The 18,675-nt window shown below is 40.1% G+C and overlaps 2 protein-coding genes across 5 annotated transcripts; both read left to right on the top strand.

Annotated features, from left to right (window-relative positions):
- Positions 1-3,410, top strand: LOC105036195 (uncharacterized). Of its 4 annotated transcripts, none has more exons than XM_073253131.1 (3): positions 1-127; positions 619-803; positions 1,015-3,410. In XM_073253131.1, exon 3 carries the CDS (start codon positions 1,045-1,047, stop codon positions 2,350-2,352), a length of 1,308 nt encoding a protein of 435 aa, XP_073109232.1. In that variant the 5' UTR covers positions 1-127; positions 619-803; positions 1,015-1,044; the 3' UTR covers positions 2,353-3,410. The 4 variants fall into 4 exon arrangements, with proteins under 4 accessions (XP_073109232.1, XP_073109231.1, XP_029119380.1 ...); XM_073253130.1 differs by lacking the exon at positions 1-127 and adding an exon at positions 182-410; XM_029263547.2 differs by lacking the exon at positions 1-127 and adding an exon at positions 182-410 and having other exon boundaries at positions 556-803.
- A 6,529-nt stretch (positions 3,411-9,939) lies between these two features.
- Positions 9,940-18,007, top strand: LOC105036385 (ELF3-like protein 2). The gene is made up of 4 exons (XM_010912182.3): positions 9,940-11,069; positions 13,614-14,602; positions 16,540-16,591; positions 16,705-18,007. The coding sequence occupies exons 1-4, from the start codon at positions 10,848-10,850 to the stop codon at positions 17,707-17,709; spliced, it is 2,268 nt and encodes a 755-aa protein (XP_010910484.1). The 5' UTR covers positions 9,940-10,847; the 3' UTR covers positions 17,710-18,007.
- The last annotated feature ends 668 nt before the right edge of the window (positions 18,008-18,675 follow it).

Here is an 18,675-nt window from a genome sequence, read left to right as displayed (position 1 = left end):
TTATGATTCATGCTGTAGATTTTTCTAGACAAGAGAGGGTGGTGCTCAAACTCTTCCTGCTCTTTTCTTACTGCAGCCTACTGAAAGTTGGCAGGGCGCATGGAATAAGCACAAGCCACCAAAAGAGGTGAAGGCCTTTTCCCAGCTTAAATAATTCATTTTTAAATCCTTCTTCAGAAGCCTCATATGCTGCCCATCTGCTCTCAAGTCCTCCCCTCCCCCACCAAACTGACTGCCCTCAAAAAGCCTCCATCTTTCTTTTAAAATCCAACACAGCAAACCATTAAAAAAAGGGCTCATGTACAACTATCAGTAAGGACCATTTCTGCATAACTCCTCTTTATAAGTCCACTTTCTATAGGAACAGACCATAGAACAGAGAGCATCACCTTCTCCATGGAAACCCAAAGGTAGAGAAGCAAACATCTTTAAACGATCTCCCTCGTTTGCCTTTTCCTTTCTTGGTGTTTGGTTACTTGTCTCTGTGGCCTTGTAGTTTTTGTACGTATTACCCTAAAATCATGGGGTTTTAATGCTTCGTCTCTTTGTACACAGTTAGACAAGATTTCAGTTGCTAAAACTGACGTTAGCAAACACTCGCTTTCCTCCTCCTTGCAGTATATGTTGTCATGACTGATTAATGATATCACTGCCACATTGTATAAGAGGGCAACAACGATAAAATTGAGCTAGTGGTTGTTCTCTTTGAGCTTGTGAGACAGGTCGGGAGATCAAAATTCCTCTGTTGAAAGGCAAAAGTCGGTCCAGCTTTCTAGCTTTGGTGCTTACTCCATCTTCAGAAGGTAGGAGTCATGACTACTAAATGAAACAATTTTTCTGCTAATTATTTATCCTTCAGATTCTCGTAAAAGTTTTTCCAAAGCTCATTTGATGCCAATAGAATATTCCAAATGTTATCTAGGACTCCAAATTAGATGTTGTATATGAATATTTTGTTTATTCTCCCTTACAGCATGCGAATATGATTAAAACTTTGTTATTATTGGTATTCAGGCGTCGTACCATAAAGGAACTAACTCGGAGATGGATAGTTTGGGTTGGGATAGTTCAACAGATATCCGAAGTGATATCTCTTCAATTCCATCATGCTTATGGAGCAACCAGTATGACAATTTTTCAGAATCCAATGAAGATTGCAGCAATACAAGCGAGAAGGTCGAACTGGATCAAGCTTTCTTCACTTCAGGATTAGAGCTGCAAGGGGTTCAGGCTAGCGAAATGAGTTCAAGTTTTGATAGTGTTGATGAGATGGTAGAAATGTTCGCTCCTGCTCTGGATTCGATAAACAATAATTTGGATATGGATTTCTTGCAGCGCCATGAAGCGATAAATTTAGCAGACGATTCTGTTCCTGAGAAATCAGGAATCAGCACCACTTGGGGAGATGCTTTATCTTCTCAATTATGTTCTTCTCTTCCTCTCATCACCAGGTCTAAAGCTGTCAATCCATTTGATAGTCTTACCAAAAACTTCGGCTCTTCGGAGGAATTACGAGTCTTTAGCGACATCACAAATGATGAGGAAGGCATCTCAACGATTTTCTCAAGCGGTGAAAACATTCATAATTTGAGCTACGGTGGTAACACCTCTTCAGGTGAGTCTGAAAACCATGGCTCTTTCAACCACCATCAGTCAAATCGAGACGAGATGGCCTCGGCCTCACAAAGCTCTTCAAAACCAGACCAGACTCAGTCCGGCATTTCAAAGCCAGACAAAGTTCAAGCTGAAGAAGCCAAAGGTAAGCCCATATCTACTAAGAGAAAATTGGAGGAGAAGAACCAATATTTCTGCAATCTTCTTCAACTAAATTCTTCGAACAAGGAGGGAGGCTTTCATATTAGCTTTGGGAATGGGCGCAAGCCGAAGAAATCGAGATCAGAGAAGCGTTCGGGGTCTTCGAGCATATACTTCGATCATGAGAGCAAATATGAGCCCGACACCGAGGCAATAGCACAAGTGAAGGAGATGATCTACAGAGCTGCAGCTCTCAGGCCAGTGAACCTTGGAGTGGAGGAGACAGTAGAGAAGCCCAAGAGGAAGAATGTGAGGATCTCCAGTGATCCCCAGACTGTGGCAGCCAGGCACAGAAGAGAAAGGATCAGTGAGAGGCTAAGGATGCTGCAAAGGCTAGTCCCCGGGGGGAGCAAGATGGACACTGCCTCAATGCTTGATGAGGCTGCCAACTATCTCAAGTTCCTCAAGTCTCAAGTTAAGGCCTTGGAAACCCTAGGTAGCAGACTTGACAGCATGAACAGTGCCACACTTCCCTTCCCAACACCTTTCAACCAAACCTCTCCCATGCACACTCTTTTCACCCACCCACAACCCTAACCTAAAAGTCAAAGAAAACTAGGAAAAAAAAACACGAGTCAAAATCATCGTCTGCATCACTAACTTGTGGTTTAGGGATGCTCCTTTTCCTTCAGTCAGTCATACTTTTCCCTAACCAAAATCCTAAATTCCAAACACCAAAGGATTAATTAAGGTCCACCTTTTTGATCCAAATGGTAGTGTTGTTCCTCCTTTTTATCCTAAGCCACCTTTTTGCTGCGTCCATGCATAAAGAAACCTTGGTCCAACACCATTATTATTCTTCATCACTACCTTTAAGCCCTCATTTAAAGTCCCTTTTTTCTTTCAAGAGGCCTTTCCCATGCAAAACCTAACCCGAAACACCCATATGATAGTCTTCATGATTGCTTCCTTTATGTGTTTAAGAGAACATCGCAATACCCTTTGATCCTTATCTCCTTTACTCGATAGCCAAAGCTTTCTTACACATAAAAGTTGAGGAATCATGACTCCTATGATTAGGTGCCCAAGGCTTGAGAGCTTCGAAGTAATCACCACCTCAAAATGTGTCCCATGCGAGCCTCTTTTTTTCTTGGGTTGTCAAACCTAATCCTAGTGCTTTCTTTTAATTAAGTGTTTCCACTTAGGAAAGCTCAAGTCCAGAGACATTCCCTTTGGGTCTGATACCAAGTCTGGCAGAGGACACTGTCCCCTTGATTCGAGCCAAGCGTGCCCTTGAGAAGTCCACCAACAATGTTGGTTAGCACGTGCTGGAGATAAAAATAAGAAGAAAAAAAGATGCCACCCCTTCTTCTCTCTCACATCACCTTAGCCATGTAACAAACATCCTATGTCATTCAAAGAGAAAGAAAATAGCTTTTACTGTAACAAACTTGGGTGTTTGGTGATGTGGGTTGGCAAGTTGCAGTGGTCTTTTGTTAGCTCTATGTATGTCATATGCCCCTTTTCTTTTCCTTTACTCAAAAAGGATCTAGAACTTGAAATCAAAGGTGGTTATTTTAGTTGAGATAGTTGGTGAAATTAAAAGATCCTGTTGGTGAGAAGACCCAGATCTCTCACATGATCTTTGTTCCAAAGTTTTGAAAGTCTTTTTCCATGTGTTTGTACTTTGTTCTTCATGTACATTTTGCTTCCCTACAAAGTACAACATCCTTGGGTCCCTGGAAATTGTGAACAGCCTATGGGCTATGAGCTCTAACTCAAGCTAACAAGGTTAAAGCTTGCTACAGGTCAAGAGAAGTTTGGCCCATGGCACGTGAGGTGGCCGTTTTGGTAGGCCCATATTCGTGGTCACCATAACGTGGGTAGCCACCGACTAGTGGAAAGACTGCAGGAAGTTAGTGGGCTTGGGAAAAGGTCGACAGGGGTGACGCGACCACTCTAACGGACGACGTCTTTGAAGCCTAGACTTATTGGTGCATTGGTGGGTGGGTGCTGTGCTTGTGTCCAAAGGTGGTTTCAAGGCCCAACCTACGAGTCTAGCGATAAGTAATTGCGTGTAGTTCGGCTAATCCGAGGCCTTCCTGAATGTGAACACTGGAGGTAGTTGGTTGTTCTCTCAGACGGCGTGTGGGAGGGGAGAGAGAAAGGTTGGTTTCATCGACAAGAAACAGTTTTCAATTTCCATCGAAAATAATGCCTTTTATTAAATCAACTAGCAATTCACACTCTTTAAAAATAATAAGTATGGGTGCAATCGAGCTGAACTAGATCGAATAACTAGAGACTCGAGTTCAACTTAATTCAAAATGCTTGAACTTGAAACTCATCTCAAGATTGGCTGAGTTTTAACATTCACATTAAAACTCTTTAATTAAAAAAAAAAAAACTCAGGATCGACACGGTTTGACTTAAGTATCAAACAAGCTGTATTCGAATTTGAGCTCAAGCTCGGCCTCGAGTCTTGATCATAATTAAAAATTATGTATTCAATCAAATAGATGGTTTTCTTGTCTGCTACAGATCCCATGCTATTTTTTATGAACTTAAAATTCATAACTCCAATTGCTATAGGAATACGGGCTTTCCTTCGTCAATAAAATACGGGATGTAGTTCGGAGAAAAATAGATTTTCATCCCTAAATGATAAAAATTAAAAAAAAAATTCTTTCCTAAATAATAAAAATTAAAAAAGAAAATAGCTGCACTAGTAACTTCCATGGTATCATCACCAGACTTTATCCCCTCGCTCGGAACCCCACTTATGCAGCTTTAATTAATTAAACCGTCACACTCTCGGCCAGCTGCGGGGACGAAATTAAGTCAATGTTTCATAATGTAGCATGCTCCTACGGAAATACCCGGTCCAAAGCCCTAACTAATCTTCACCCCATGGCAACCCACATCCACGGGTAATTAGGAGTGTTTGACCAATTACCAAAAAAAATCAGGTATTTTTGACTACATTGAGAAGGAGAAATCCAAAGTGTCTGAACGCATGACTTTTCCCTTTTTATTATTTATTTATTTATTTATTTAGTTTTTTCAGTGGGGGGTTGGGGGGGCCAGCTTTAAATTTATGAAAAGTTTAGCTGATCCTCCATATTTTTAATAGTGTAAGGGATGGCCATGAGTTGTCCAAGCGGTCAAACTTGGGCTTCAGCTGAAACCTGTTTTTGAGTCTCCTTCAAAGTTAATGTTAGTAGCCCTCAAAATAGTGATAGCTCTGATCACAAACTCTGCATCTCCCCCAATTTTCCCATCCATAATACTGCCATCAAAGTTGATTTTGAAGTAACCGAGGGGGCTTCCTGGTAAACTGGATCACACCAAGTGGTATAGGGACTGCTGGTTGGAAACCTCAGACTTTTCCATAATTAGGTGAGCCATCTCTAATGCGAAGCAGGTTTGCGCATTAGAGAAGCGAAGCAGGTTTGCGCATTAGAGAAGCCAAGCATAGAACCTTTAAACCCAAACCAATTGATTCGGGCTTTGTCATGTTATGTTTGGGTTGGCCCATGACTGACTGGTTGGGTTGGGCTCGGGCTTCTTATTAGCGAACGTTACCCACAAGTCATTCAGGAAACAGTTCTATTATCCAGTTGAACTGATTGGAGTTTGTCCTTGCTGATGACGAGAATTTCTTCAGTACCCGGACCTAAGCAAACTGCGGACGTGGTCCAAATCGGCGCGTTTGAAGGTGTGTTAGGCCTTATTTTATGAAACGTTTGGTTCATCAACAAAATTAGGATCGGAACGAAGATTTAAATCCTTTCATATTAGATTTTAGGAGGATTGGGCCATCCATTCCACTTCAAAATCGAGGTGCAAAGAGTAGACTTCACGAAAAATATGATAGATTCACTGACTAAACCACTGAGCTAACTGAAAACTGGAGCTCATCTTGAGAAGATGAGACTTACATTTATGGCTAATTAGCTTTATTGTAAGTGGAAGATTGTTAGATATATATCTTAAAAACCAAGTTAGCTGACACATGTTATCTTTCTAGTAGCATAGTTTTGTAATTAAATAAATAAAATAAGATTAATTTTTCATTCATATTATCATGTGTCTATGAATCGTTCAAGAAATTAATAAGATGATAATATATATTTTCAAGAGCTGAGAATTTGAGACATATATCGTTGATAACTAATTCCTAAATGCTCTTGATCGATGGATCATCACGAGAACGGTGATTGATCTAGTGAAATTGGTGTACAGATCGCTTTCCTCAAGACGAGTCTCGAGTCTACAGTGTGGGGACACTGGAGTGAGAGTACAGGTGATTATTAGAGAATAATAGTGTCGAGCGTGACCAACATGAGTAGTCACATAGATATCTATCCACTTGTCAGTGACATACTCGATACTGCAGTAGTGTGAGTTATCCTTAAACCTACGGTGCCTTGGCTATTTACGATAGGGTTGTTATAGTTTGACTGCACAAATACTTAGTTATCTAGCCATTCGGAATCTTACGGTGTATGTTGACTACAGTAAGTTCATTGTAGGAGTAGGATATGTACTTAGAAGGAATCTATTGATCTTGATAAAAAGGAGTAGTCTTATGTTATTCATGAAACTGAATTCATAAATCCATGGCTATGGTAGTATAAATAATGGAAAGGAGTTTCCATAAAGTTTCGCATATGAATTTAAGTCGATTGAATATTACATATGATGAGCGATGAAGTTTGACGAGTTATCCATAATCTCAGTCTTGTCGAAACTCACGATAGAAGAATCGGACCATATGGTAACTGCATCTAGAAGTTCATTATTCAGTTCTGTTGGATTGCCACTATTTACTGCTAGATATTACTGGAGGATTGTGAGATCAATAAGAATTATTATGATGATCGAATAATTTTTAATTGGCTGAATTGAAATTATTCCAATCGATTGAAATGTGTTTCAATGATATTGATGATGAAGATCACAATATATCTTATTACCAAACAGAATTGAACCTATGGGATCATACAAATAAGAAATTTTGTCTAGAATTGATTAATTGGGCTTGTGAAGTTTCAATTGGGTTTGGATTTGATGAAATCCTATTGGATTTACAAAACCATGCTAGCACATAGTTAAACTCAATTCTTCTTTGGACTTGGACTCCCTGTTGATACGGATTTTGGTCAAGTCAATTGCATACACTTTTGTATAAGGATGAGGACTCATCCTTGACTTATTGGGCATAGAATACATGATAAGAAAGAAACCCTTTGGCCATGGATTTTTTGGACAAAAGGATTGGCGCCCCATATGGTTTTTTACGATGAAAAAAGAATCCCATGAGGTGGCGCTAGGGTTTTCAAAAATGAGGTGGTGCATGCCTCCTTTGGATAAGATTCAAGGGGCGTGCGTTAGCTCTTGTTATTGGTGTGAATTCAAAAAGGGGCCACGCCCCACATGGCAAGAAATCACAGTAATTTCAGGCACCAAATAAAAAAAGCAGAGTCCTTCTACTTTAAGAACTTTTGATTAATCAAATCCCTAAAGTCCTAGGATTTTTTCTTATCTATGGAAGATCCTCGAGTGTTAAAGACTCTTATAGGATAACTCTCTCGTGCCAAAAAGCTTTTAGCGCCCCCTCTTGAGATATCCCACGCGCCCCATCTCACGCTAATAGGATTGGCACTCAACACCCTCCTTTTCTCTCTCTCTCTCGATTTTTCTCTTACATACCAAAGAGTTGGGCGTATCTGGTTCTAATGTCCAAGAGTTGGACATCCTCTCTTCCATGTCCAAGTGGTTGGGAATGATCTACATGTTGATGTAGATCTATGCTAAAATAGAGAAGATCCAGATTTACGCATGAAAAGAGAAAAATTATGTCTAAGATCGAGAGTTGATACAAAGATCTAGGATCAAGAGTTGATCCAGATGATCAGAATCAAGAGTTGATCGCTGATCAAGGTGCATGTAGATCCATCATCGAGATGAAAGATCATATCGAATAGGACAGTCCCAGATCGATTCTGAGTGGATATCCTAGAGGCTGGATGCGTGTGCGGCTGATCGACGAACCTCAGAACTTTACCACGATCATCAGATTCGCGGTGGATATCTATCCGCATAAAGTGAAGATTTGATCTTCATAAATTTTCATATTTGTCTTTAATTTTTGATCTTAAAATCATGATCCCGATCTAGATGTATGAGATACGATCTCATACACGTGCGTATCGGATCGAATTCCTTCCGCTGTAATAAATTTTTATCGAGATCTGACATGCGCGATGGAAAAGTTCTTCTTATTCTTATTTCATTTCCATTCCAAATCCCAACTTCTCCCAACCGAACACCCCTATAATTGAATGAATTATATAAATATTTTATTTGAAATATAAAAGTAATTTTGTTTGTTGGACTGAGTTTGAGTTAAATTAGAGCTGGATTAGAATTGAATTTAGGTTCAACTACAACCCTAACCTAGTGTGTGGCTTAAGAATTTCTAATCCGAAACCAATCCAAATTCACGAAAGCTAGTGTTTAATTTTCTCGTCCCAAGCAATTAATGTTGGATTTCTTTTCTTAGACCCGTCCACAGCACATCCTCCGGGTGGTGAGCTACAAGCAGGACGCTGTGACCCCTCGAGAGGCAGAAGGGTCGTCCAACCACCTAATTTGATGTCGGTCCCATAGGATGTGTGGTCAAGGGTTGTCCGAAGTCAAAACTGGACCTCGAATAATTAAATGCTAACCTCTATTGTAGCCAGCGGACGCCTCCATCCACTTGCGATGATAAGACCAGTGGAGGTTTCCTTTCACGTGCCTTCCGATGTTTGCTCCCTTTTCCCTTTACCGGGCTTGTGTGGCCTTTTAAGAATTCGGCTTCGTTTCCTTTCTGATGGGGAAATAAAGTGAGGTTCCCAGGCCACGTTGGTGGTCTTTTAAAATCTTACCTAACGTCTTGTCTTCCAATCGGAGCCTCGTATTTGAGCAGGGAAGGGGAGAGGGCTATTAGACATCCAAGACCAAAATACCGATTGAAAGCGCATGGTGGGATATTGAGATCAATGATTCACACCATTCCCTAATTTGCCCCCCTCCGCACGCCGAGATCAACCTTATCTTTATGGACCATGGTTGGTAAAAAGAAAAGTATGTCCATATTTTTTTAATCCAAGTAAGGGAGATGTATACAATAACCTATGCCATCAGCAGTGCTGTTGACTGAAAAAATCTTAAACGAATGCCAAGTAAATAATGCTCACCCATTCTTACCAAAAAAAAAAACAATGCTTACCCATCTAATTGTGGAAGATTTTGGATTTAACCTTCGAAACCAAATCAAACCAAATTAATCATTTTAGCTGCAGGCTTAATTGCATCAGAGAAAAGTATATTTAGGGATGCTAATTCACAGCCAAATCTGAAGATCCAGTTAGCATGTCCCTTTTTTTTTTTTGGTGGGAGACAGAGTCATGCATTCTCTGCCTTGGATGAGTTTATTTGAGTCAATTTGGCTCACAATTTTCATCGAATTGGATTCGAGTAGAGTCATATCTATTTTAGTTAGGTTAAGACGTTTTTTTGACCAGAATCTAAACTTGATTTAGGCATGACAGGTTATGCTAGATGGCAAATTTGGATTTGTTAATTTGCAGGTGCAGCATGTGTAAGATTCCAGGGAGTCTCAAATAAGAAGCTTAATCATGAACCTACCGGCACCAAACATGCAAGTAAAAAAATACTGAGTTGATAACTATGATTTCGAATTTTTTTGCGGTGTGTGGTTTGCACCTCGTAGAGCTATACAATCCGAATGTCTACTGCATCATCCAATCACGAAGATGAAGGACCAACACTGTAAATCATATGTGATGATGTTTTGCATATCGCACATTATATATTATTTAATAATTATCCATCTCTATAATTCGATGACGTTGCAGCGTCCAAGATTGAATCATTCTTATCGTGTAAATCACGTGCTGTAGAGGATCACGGACAGATGACTCATCCTAATCGGAAAGCCACACCCACCTGATCCACTGGCAAGTGTGAGAGTGGACCATGGGTGGTGCCATCTGGCACAAGGTTTATCCAAAACTCTCTTTTTTTTTTTTTTTTTCTCTCTCTTTTTTTTCTGCTAAAAACCCTAGCACTAAGCCCCCACGTGGTCCCGCCCCAGCTGGCACTTTTTCCATTTCCTCCAGGGATCGGGATCCTCGGTGGCATCTTTTTTCCTCTCCAGATATTTCCTTTCCTTTTTTCGATTCTCTATTCCTTGCCTTCAGCCCCTCGCGGCCTCCTCACTCCGAATAATCTCGATGGCGGTCGAATTCGTGGAGGGTTGTGGCCTGAGAGTGTTGCGTGCCGTGCGGGATCCGTCGCTGTTTTCTTAGAAAGATCGTATTTGAGCTGCGGAGTTGTGCTTTCAGAGGTCCTTTCCATCAGATTTCGTCTCGATTTCGGCACTAAGGTTCGATCTTTTTTCAGGGACTCGCCGTATTTGCTGTAAGCGGAGGTTTGGATCCCCCTCTCTTGGGGTTAAGTCTGAAGGATTTTCTCCAGATTTCGTTGCGATTTCGGCGAAATCTGGGGTTCGCTGTAAGGGTGTCCAACCTCTGTTTTTGCCGTTGTTCTGCAACTGTTGGTGAAAGGAGGTTTGGATTCCCCCCTCTCTTTTCGCTTTAGTGTGAAGACGGAAGGACTTTCGTCTGGTTTTGCTTCGACCTCGATTGAAAAAAAAGGGGTTTTCTACCTGGGATTCACTGCGAGAGTGTTCGACCTTTGGTGTGATTTTTCCAGCTCGGATGCACTGTGCTACCGGTGATTGAAGGTTTGGATTCTTTTGTTTCGCTTTAGTTTGAAACCTGCAAGGAAGATCGTTTTCTTTCTCCTCGGTTTCGGTTCATGTGGTTGGCATCTTCTGAACTTGGTCCGATTTGGAAGAAACCCCTTTTCTCAGTCAGGACGATCGAAATCTGAGATTTTCGAAGGATCTATTAGGGATTAGCAGTTGTGTATGGGAGTTGGGGAATATTTCTTTGAGTTTCGTTGGTTTTTGGGGTTTGCTGATACGGTTTTGTGGTAAGTCAGTGAAGTTGAAAGCAATGAAAGGGGGAAAAGAGAAGGATAGGATGATGGGACCTCTGTTTCCAAGGCTTCATGTGAACGATACAGATAAAGGAGGTCCCAGAGCACCTCCGAGGAACAAAATGGCCCTTTACGAGCAGCTTAGTATACCTTCACAAAGGTTCAATTCAACGGCTTCTTCGGTGCCTCTTCCTCCTCCCAACACCAGCACCTTGGTTCCTTCGGCATCATCCAGCCAGGTATTCAATCCTCTCACAGGCTCCTAATCTAGTTCGATATTAGTCAAGGGTTTAAAACTGCTTTTTTATCATGCTATCATCAAAGAAGCTGTTCCAATTTAATGAACACAAGGGGCATGTAGTGATCGGTCATATAAGGGACTCTTGATGAGGGTCAAGTTGGTTTGATAGGTTTGTATGCGTGCTATTCGTGATGTCATTTTAATGCTTGCTATGACTTGTGCTCATACACATATACCATTTCACTGCTTTGGTTGAGTGGCCAAATCATAAAATGCAATTGCTTTTGACTGCTCAGCATTCCCCTCTTCCTCAGTTTTGCAAGCTTCTCATGGAAAACCTGATGGTAAAATATTGTTACATTGGTTATCAAACACATAGCATAATGAGGATATATTTGAAATGATCCGAAGTTATGTTATTAGGTGCTTACAAGAATATTTGATGAGACAATGACATATCATAAGTTATTTCTTGTAGAATTGCATCTTAAGGAACATTTGATTGGATTGTATTCTTTGATTATTGCAGTTTACATTCTTAGTAATTTTTTACAATACAATCAGTATAATTTCTTCTTTAAACTATGGCAGTGATTGGCATTGTTGCCATCATTCTTATTTCTCAAAACATGAAATAAGCTGGCTGTTTATGTTTTCTTTCCAGTCTATTGAAAGCATGAAACATGTGTGGTAGTCACTGTTGTTTAGCATGTCTATAAACAAAGGAAAAAATCAGGTGGTGGTGGCATGTCTGTTGTGCACGGCAGTGGTGGTGTCAGTGGTGGAGGGCTGGTGATGGTTTAGAGGATGATAGGTTGGTGCTGGCAGTAGTGGCAGCATGCAGGTGATTGTGATATAGGCAATGAGTGAATTTTGATATACTTGCTTGCTACACTGAATAACTGAAAGTGCAGATATTGTTGCCCTCTGCCTTGCAAATCCAGTTATTGCTGTCCATGATTATCAAAAGATTCAAAACCCTGTTTGTCTGTTTCATGCTTGATATTACCCATATGCTGACCTAGAGCAATATCGAAAATGTAGTATCCAGGTGATAACAATTTGCATGCTATCATAATGAGCTGGAAAGCCAGTAAATTAGTGGCTGCCATGTTGGAAAATCAGTGTACTTTTGACCCTAAATACGGAAAGACTGATGGGTTTGAAGGCTCAGGCATCGGTTGGCATTATTTCCAGTTTTCATTTTTTCAGTTTTTGTCCAACTGAAATTCAATTTCTATTTTTTCTTTCTGAAAACTGAAAAAGTTGAAACCTGTTGGGCAGTCACTTAGTTGGGTTTGGTGGCTGTAGGGTGGGCAGCTTTGATTGTCAAAAAATTTGGAAAACAGAATTTTTCAGCTTCCAAATTCTGAGAAACTAAGATAGATTTTTTGAAAAAACTAAAAATAGAAATGAGATTGCCAAACACCATTTCTCCTTTGGTTTCCTTGTTTTTGAGAGAAAAAAGAACCAAATACTGGAAACTGGAAGTGATGCCAAAGAGGGTTTTATTTCCTAAATTAATTGGAAGATTTGTTTTCTTCTAAAAGACAATAAAGAGGAAGGTAATTTAGCTTTAATATTATCAGCAGTCAGTTATTTGCAAATTCTTTGGCTTCTACATAGTGCTTAAGTTGTTGTATGATGTCATCGGTTCTCATCTTGGTGTTTTCTGCATTTGTTGTCCTTAGGTTCCCATCATGATGTTGATTTTTTTCAATCACAAACAACATGTGCGATCGCATTGAAGAACACCATTTATCATACATTCTATTTTAAGAGTTCTGTCACTTTGATGCAATTGTCTGAATCTTAATTGTTATAACTTTGGGAGAAAGTCGTACAAACTTTATAGTGTTTTTTAGAAATTATTTTGATGGTATATCTATATATCAATTTCTGAACCAGTGAAAAGAAATACTTTCACCTCCAGGGAAGCATGTTGCTTCTACATCTCAGCTTGTACATGTATGTAGTTTACTAGTCCATTTAGCTTCGTAAAATGATACCAACGTGAAGAAATCCAAGGCCATTTAACAATGACTTATCATGTTCTTATTTTTGGGATGAGTTCTTTGATGCTAACTGCTTTTCATGCTTCAACCTCTCTAAACCAGGAAGAAGAAAGTTAAAGCCTTTACTCTCTCATCATCAAATATGAGCTAATTCCACTTATAGCTTGTTATTTTGGTTAAAGTTTTTGCTCCAAGCATCCATTATGTGCTTCTGCATCCCATTTCTGTTTCCTTGATTCATATTTTGATTTTCTGCTTGCTATCAAGATACATATGACTAACACTTTGGTGGCTTGTCAAACCATGATATGCATACAGTGTTAAAGACCACCTGCAGTCGTGTTCATGGTCGTTATAGCATACGCTGCAAGCTATATCTCCATAGCAGTCTGGATTAGTTGTTAGCCTGAGAAATGTGCTCTTTGTCAAAGAATTATATACTTGATTTAGAAAAAGCTAGCTGTTATTCCATTTATTTTCTTACATTAACATTAATTGATTGCTAACAAGTGTATTACTGACTGCAGGGGTGTGGGCATGACAGGAGTGTTCACTCTCCATTTTATGTGCCTGCTCATGCACCAGCTTATTCATCTGAGAGAGTCCACTCCCGTTCCTTTGATGGAGTGAATCCCAGTGCCACAAGGATGGAATTTGCACGAAGATCCATGAAGCATATGGGTAATAGATCTTTGAATGCTGCAGGATCAGTTGCTGAACGTAGTTCACTACGTCAACATGACTCTGATGCAAAGGATTCTTGTGAGAAGAAGTTGGATGATGAGGATGATTTTAGGGTTCCGACCTTTGTTCAGTCAGAAATTGGTGCATGCTCAGATAGAGATGCCCCTTTAATGGGGCCAGAAAAATTAACTCCTGTTTCCAAAAGTCCGCATAAAAATACCTCTATGACATACATCTCTTCAGTTCAATGCCAAAATGCTAATGACAAGCCCTCTGAACTAACCAATACTTCTGATAAGTCAATAGATTTTGATAGAAACCATGGTGAAAAGAAACGTAAACAAACTTTACCGATCGATGATCTCAAAGAAAGGTCTGTACCTCATCAGGAATTGGGAGAAAATTTTGGAGAACCATCAAATGTTGCCAAAGTGCCTTTAGATAGAGATCACACGAGTACCATAAATGTTTTTGAGAAATCACGCTATGGAAGTACAGGATTTTCTCAAGACTCTTGTGGTAATGGAGTTTTAGGTGGACCGAAGAACGTGAATGACATCAATTCAATAGCAAATAAGGATGCTTCAAGGGCAAGAAATGAATCAACATCTAAACCATCACATGTGAATGGTCATAGCACCTCAAGTATGGCTGATGAAGAATGGTGTGATAAGGAAAATGGCACATTGGAAATGAAAGATGGGGAGAGAAAAGATGAAGTATCTGAGGCTTCAATGGTGGACTCGATTTCGGGCTTGGAGATATCTCCAGATGATGTCGTTAGTGTAATCGGTCCAAAACACTTCTGGAAAGCAAGAAGAGCTATTGTCAAGTAAGCACCATGTTATCTCTAGTTGTTTACATTGTCCATCATTTGGAGTGCTGCAATCAAAATATTTTCCTGCTGTCCTTATTGCACTAGTTTGTGTTTTATACCTGTTAATAAATGCTTAAACATCTGTTATCACATTTGCGATCAGTTGCATGGTAGTCTGGTTGAGTATTGGTAATATTGAAGTATGATTATAAACAACTTCTCATCTTCCTGATATGACTAATATTTCTACCTGATGTTCATAGAGAAAATTTATCAGATTTTTCCAAGTTGTGGGAGTCTCCATCAAGAACTTCCTTTGCGTAGGAAGGACAATCCTCTCTTTCCCTTTCCCAAATCCTGGATTTGGGTAGTCTCTCAAATGCCTGCAAGGTAGCCCAAGCCACGACAGATTGGTTCTAAAACCCTGTTCAATCCTTAGGTGAAGCCATTTGTTATGGCAATGCATGAATGACCATGACAATGATAAATCATCTATTATTACAGTACTCAGATACAAAATTGATCCATTGATAGTCAGTAGATGGTCTATTGTGATAAAGTAGCAAATGCAAGTCTGGTTCCAGTGCTCTCCAATATCCAAGATCACCTGATTTGGATGTATAGGTGATAAAATATACTGCAGTAACATTGCTGGGCATACTGTGAATCATGCAACTTGAAGTTCACCCATTCAATGTATCAAATTACGAAGTCTTCTCATCCTTCACAGCCAGCCCTTCTATTTAAGTCCTCCATAGAACACTTTTGCATTCTTGTTCCATGTGCAGCTCTTACACATTTCACCATCTCTGTTTCCCAAGTTCTGGATAATAAGACATGCTCTACCTTGCCACACTGTCATTTTTTGTGTGTTATTGTTTCCCACCTTCCATCAAATGTCATCCATCTTGTCATGGACATAATTAGATTCATAACTTTAAGATATTGGCTGTTATATATTACATGCTATGTTTTATCCCAAACAACATGGATGCCAACTCTCTTAGATTTGGTGCTGAGCTCTTAGTCAAGGCAACTAGGGGCAAGAGAGTGGCGTGCTATGACATATAGGAGGTTAATTTGTGGGGGAGAGAGACTAGTACAACTAGAAAGGAACACTCTAGAAAAGGCTAGCCATAAAGTGTTATTTGAGTTTCTTGACGCTGTTTAAGTATCTAAGATTTTTTCAGTGAATAACCGATATGAGATTAAATACACACTTACACGGGTCCTCACATACTCTTCCTATTTATGCCCTGACTTCCTCGCCAAGCTAATGGTTCAAATTCATATATCCATTCATAAACATCATAATTGACCCATTGTCGGCTCAATGACCTGTGCTGCAGTATCCTCTAGACCACATGAGTTATAGCTAGGACGGCTCTAATACCATTTGTAACAACTTAGGACCTCATCCAAAAAGGCTAGCCAGAAAGTGTTATTTGGGTTTTTTGGTCCTGCATAAGTATCTAAGATCTTCCTAGTGAATAACTGATGTGGGACTAAGTATACGCTCGCACGGATCCTCACCTAAGTCACTAATTATAAGCAAAAAGGTCAAGATAATAATACAGTCACATGTAAGCTTGATGTATCATATTTAATCAGAACGTTTTTTGAAACACCACAATCGAATTCTTGTGTCGGCCCATCTACTCCATATAATCCTGATGAATGTTATGGGCATGCTGTTTCTTGATCCCATATGATGCTGCTTGCTAAGTCATATATTATTTGTTGATGAGGAATAATATATGAATTGTTATAAAGGAACACTTGCCAAAACTATGCCGTCGTTCTGATTAAATGATTATTGATCTCTGGCATTTACTTTCTGGGGATGCTATTTGTTTATTATTGTTGCTGGCTTCTCTCTTTCTTCCCCACCCCTCCCCCCTCCCCGCCTCTTCTCTGTTCTTTGTTAAGTGCTTATTCTTAATTTCTTGCAGTCAACAGAGAGTTTTTGCACTACAAGTTTTTGAGCTGCATAGATTGATAAAGGTTAGTCACCCTCAAGGCCAGTTAAATTAGTAGAAAACAGTCTATTATGCTCATAGAACATGAGGTTAGCCTCAATCAGTGTCAAACTGACCTCAAAATCTGACCTCAAACAGGTTCAACAGTTGATTGCAGCATCACCAAATCTACTTCTTGAAGGCAATCCTTATTTAAACGAATCTTCAGCAAAAGTACCAAGTAAGAGTCTGTCACCTGAAGAAAACACAAAATCTCAGCCGCAGACTGTTAAAGACAAAGATGGTTCCCAGAAGGCAAACCAGAATGCAGACCGTCCACCAGAGAACACTGCAGGAGCTCCACCTCTTCCTTCTCATGAAGATGGAGTTAACCGAGGCCCTCATGATCAGGTTCCAAGAAATGGACCGTACTCTGGGACCCCCCTACCTGTGTCCAGGGCTTCTGAGAATAATCCAAGTGCCTGGTGCTTCCATTTGCCTGCAAATCAATGGCTGGTCCCAGTTATGTCGCCTTCAGAAGGACTTGTTTATAAGCCCTATACTGGACCTTGCCCTCCAACTGGTGGTTTCATGGCCCCTGTTTACGGAAGCTGCACACCTTTGAGTCTACCACCAGTAGCTGGAGATTTCATGAACCCAGCTTATGGCGTTCCAGCATCTCATCAGCCGCAAAATATGGGTGTTCTCTCCAGAGCTCCTGCTGTTGCTCCAAACTACTTTCCCGCTCCTTGTGGCCTTCCAGTTGAGAACCCAATTGTCACATCCTCAGCAGTTGAACAAATAAGCCCATTGCCTGGCTCAGGACCTCATGGACAAATTGACCAGCACTCACGGAGTTCGTGTAACATGTCACATCCGAAGAGTGAAGCATTTTCATGCTGTTTTTGGAAGTTTCAGTCATCCAAAGACACTGAGTTACAAGGAAGTACAGCAAGCAGTCCTTGTGACAAAGTACGCGAAGAAAGAGATGCATTGCCTCTCTTTCCCATGGCCCTGGCTACAGATGGTCCAAACCGACCTTCGCAGTCTAGTGGCAGGGAAAATCACACTCGTGTGATTAAGGTTGTGCCTCACAATGCCAGATCAGCAACAGAGTCAGCGGCACGGATTTTCAGGTCTATACAGGAAGGGAGAACAGCATGATTTATAATTCATATACATGTATCTCCAGAGGTGTGCTTCCCCAACTTCTTGTGGATCTACCTGTGGGCTCAACTGCAGTCACGTTGGTGTCTGATTGTGTTCCCTTGCTATAGTTCAGCCTTTTGGTATACCATAAATACGTTACGGGTGTCTGATCTATTTTGTTCACATGTAAATGTGATCCTCTGATATCTAGAAAAATCAACATTTTGTAGTTTTTCTTTTCTACATTTTGTGCTGAGCAGAATTCTCAACGTTATCATTTAGAGAATCAATTTTAAATGTAACCTTTGTTTTACGAGTGTGTACAAATTGAGGTGTACAGCAGCTCTTCTCTTGGTAGGGAGGACATTTTGTCTCTGGAGAAAAGGGGTTCTTGGTTCTTGCTGCCTGTACAGGTAACTGAGTATGAGATTCTTTTGTATATGATGTTTCCCACTGACATACTTTTATATTATTCTTTTACACTATTCCTTTTACCATAACTTCTTTAAAATATGCGGATATATGTGTGCCGGTATTTAAAATGCTAACTGTATGTTCATTCCGCTCATCGCATGTAGGGTTTCCACATTTCTTGGTGAGATGACTTGAAGACTTCTCTATGACACATTTGCAGTTCCTTTTGAGGAACGACCCCAACACGTTGCAAATAACCTTGTCAGCCAGCTGAGAAATGGATCTAGATGTGAGTGCATCTTCTAGCTTCATGCCTTTTATAGAAACCTGAACTCGTGCTTACAGATTATATTGCTTGTTACTAAGCTTAAAATTCTTTCTGATGATTGCTTGATCGGTGGTATAAGTTTCATTCAATTTTTCAGTGGTGGCATGCTGTCATCAGTATTTCTATATTCAAGGACTACGCGGCATTATCAGTATTCTGTGTTGAAGGACTCTATCCATGACATCTCTAGCTTAATTATTCTTCTGTATGTTTTTTTTTTTCCTTTTTAAGAAAAAATT

This window comes from Elaeis guineensis, chromosome 2 (genome assembly GCF_000442705.2).
Source record: "Elaeis guineensis isolate ETL-2024a chromosome 2, EG11, whole genome shotgun sequence".
In the NCBI taxonomy this organism is placed as follows: Eukaryota; Viridiplantae; Streptophyta; class Magnoliopsida; order Arecales; family Arecaceae; genus Elaeis; species Elaeis guineensis.
The sequence above is the reverse complement of the archived record's forward strand: the minus strand, read 5'-3'. Positions and strand labels throughout refer to the sequence as shown.